The 2,365-nt window shown below is 41.8% G+C and overlaps 1 protein-coding gene across 1 annotated transcript; it reads left to right on the top strand.

Moving 5' to 3' along the window:
* Positions 1-592: 592 nt before the first annotated feature.
* LOC129720059 (uncharacterized) lies at positions 593-1,381 on the top strand. Its single transcript, XM_055671470.1, has one exon. The coding sequence runs from the start codon at positions 593-595 to the stop codon at positions 1,379-1,381; it is 789 nt and encodes a 262-aa protein (XP_055527445.1).
* Positions 1,382-2,365: the final 984 nt, after the last annotated feature.

Here is a 2,365-nt window from a genome sequence, read left to right as displayed (position 1 = left end):
CCTTAAACATGGTGATATACCTGACTTGAAAGGAACAATGACTTTCCTCAAGGAACAGTGTCGCGTTTTAGAACGCTGTGAAAGTGATAGGTCGCAAGCTACAAGACAAATCCAGGATAAACCTTCGCAACCTCTTTCGAAATTTGCTAACGCAAAGATTAATGCGGCAACTACTCTTCCAAAAAATCGAACCTTTGTCAGTTTTGCGGCATAGAGCATTTAAACTTCCAGTGTATGGAATTTCGCAACATGGCGCTTTCCGATCGTTTACACAAAGTTAAAGAATCTCGAGTTTGTTTCAACTACCTCCGTCGTGGGCACCGTGTTACCAATTGTCCTTCGAAAAGTACGTGTAGTAAATGTAAAAGACAACACCATACTTTGCTACATATAGAAACGTCCAATGTGAATGAGAGTACAAAACCTTTGAGCGAGTCTTCGAATCCAAGCATACAGAGTCAACCCAAGCCCAACATACAATCTACTGAAAACTCAAAGAGCGACCAGTCATCCCAGAGTCAGACGATTTCGTCATCATGTTCGGTAAACGTTTGGAAAGGTACATCTTCCGAATGTGTTGTTGCTAACAGCTATGGTTAATTTGATTGATAGCAAGGGTCAAGCTATCCCTTGTAGAGCATTTCTGGACTGTGGTGCTCAGACAAATCTGATTTCGCACGAAATGTACCGCAAGTTGGGTTTAGAAGGTTTATCAGTCAATATCGATGTCCTTGGTGTTAGCAATGCTCGTTTCAAGGTCAATCGACTTGATACAGTAAAAATGAACTCGCAACATACTGATTATGAAACAAACTTGAAGTGCCTAGTTGTTCCCAGAATCACTAGTCATCTGCCGTGTAGATCCATCGATATAGCGAATTGGAAAATTCCATCTGGGCTGCGTTTGGCCGATCCCTCGTTTAATAAGCCTTCGGATGTAGATTTGCTGATCGGCATTACACACTTCTTTCCGTTAATGAAACCAGGACAGTATGTTATCGATCACGGTTTAGCAGAACTCCGTGAAAAAGAATTAGGCTGGGTCGTCTCTGGTGAAGTACACGACATTTATGATCCGGTTATTAATTCTCAATCAGTGAATGCAGTATCGATTGAATCCCTAAACGAAATGATTAAACGATTTTGGGAAGTGGAAGAGTTGCAAGATGCCGTATTGCCTCAAGCAGAGGAACATCCATGTAAGAAAATCTTCCGTAAAACTTATCGTAGAAATGATTCCGGACGCTTCATAGTAGATTTACCGCTTCGTGATAATGTTGACCTGTTGGACAGGAATCGATCGTCAGCCCTCCGCCGCTTCTTTTTCCTCGAGAAACGTTTGCAACAAAATCCTGAGCACTTTGTACTCCCAATTTATTAATAAGTATGAATCTCTCGGCCATTGCAAGGAAATTCAGGAGAAATTTGATCAGCCTGGCAAGTTGGTATATTATCTACCTCACCATGCTGTACTGCGCCCAACCAGCTCTAGCACAAAACTTAGAGTAGTTTCCGATGCATCAGCTAAATCGACTGATGTTGGGCCCGTTGTGCAGAATGATTTAATATCTATATTACTTCATTTCCGCCGCTTTCCATTCGCGTTCACCGCTGATATATCGAAAATGTACAGACAAATCCTTGTAAATCCGGAACAAACATCCGTTCAACGCATATTTTGGCGTGTCAATCCAAGTGAAAGTCTACGAGTCCTGGAGCTACAAACCGTGATAATTGGTACAGCAGCAGCCCCTTTCTTGGCAACCCGATCATTAGTACAGTTATGTGAAGATGTAGGTTCACGGTATCCTTTAGCTTCACGGATTATTCTCCTAGACTGCTATGTTGATGATTTGATAACTGGTGCTGATACTATAGAAGAAGCCATCGAAAGCCAATGCCAAATCCGTTCACTGTTTTCAAAGGGACAGTTTCCAATACACAAGTGGTGTGCTAACGAATGCAAGTGATAGGTATTCCATATAACGAACGTGAGAAGCTAGTTTATCTCAATCAGACATCAGCTGACCAAGTTATCAAGACTCTTGGACTGATATGGAACCCTTCGAGTGACAAATTTTTACTCGGAATTGATCTCATATCGGATGATAAGCCTATAACAAAACGGCGTTTTTTTTCCATAGTTGCTAGATTATTCGACCCTTTGGGATTTCCGTCACTCACTGTGGTGCTTACGAAGCAGTTGATGCAAAAGACTTGGGTGGCTAAGCTGAAATGGGATTGCCCATTGGAAGGAGAGCTTCTCGAAACGTGGTCTAAGTTTTATAGCGCTTTGCGACATGTTAACAAAATAGAAATTCCACGATTTATCTCCGTTCCTGGTTCCAGTACCATTGAAATTCAT

The sequence above is a fragment of the Wyeomyia smithii genome, chromosome 2, assembly GCF_029784165.1.
Source record: "Wyeomyia smithii strain HCP4-BCI-WySm-NY-G18 chromosome 2, ASM2978416v1, whole genome shotgun sequence".
NCBI classification, from domain to species: Eukaryota; Metazoa; Arthropoda; class Insecta; order Diptera; family Culicidae; genus Wyeomyia; species Wyeomyia smithii.
Note: the sequence above shows the minus strand (reverse complement) of the source record. Positions and strands in the feature narration are given on the sequence as shown.

Bases quoted from the DNA above. Each gene is read 5' to 3' on its own strand.
- LOC129720059 (XM_055671470.1), top strand. From the start codon at position 593: ATGGTTAATTTGATTGATAGCAAGGGTCAAGCTATCCCTTGTAGAGCA.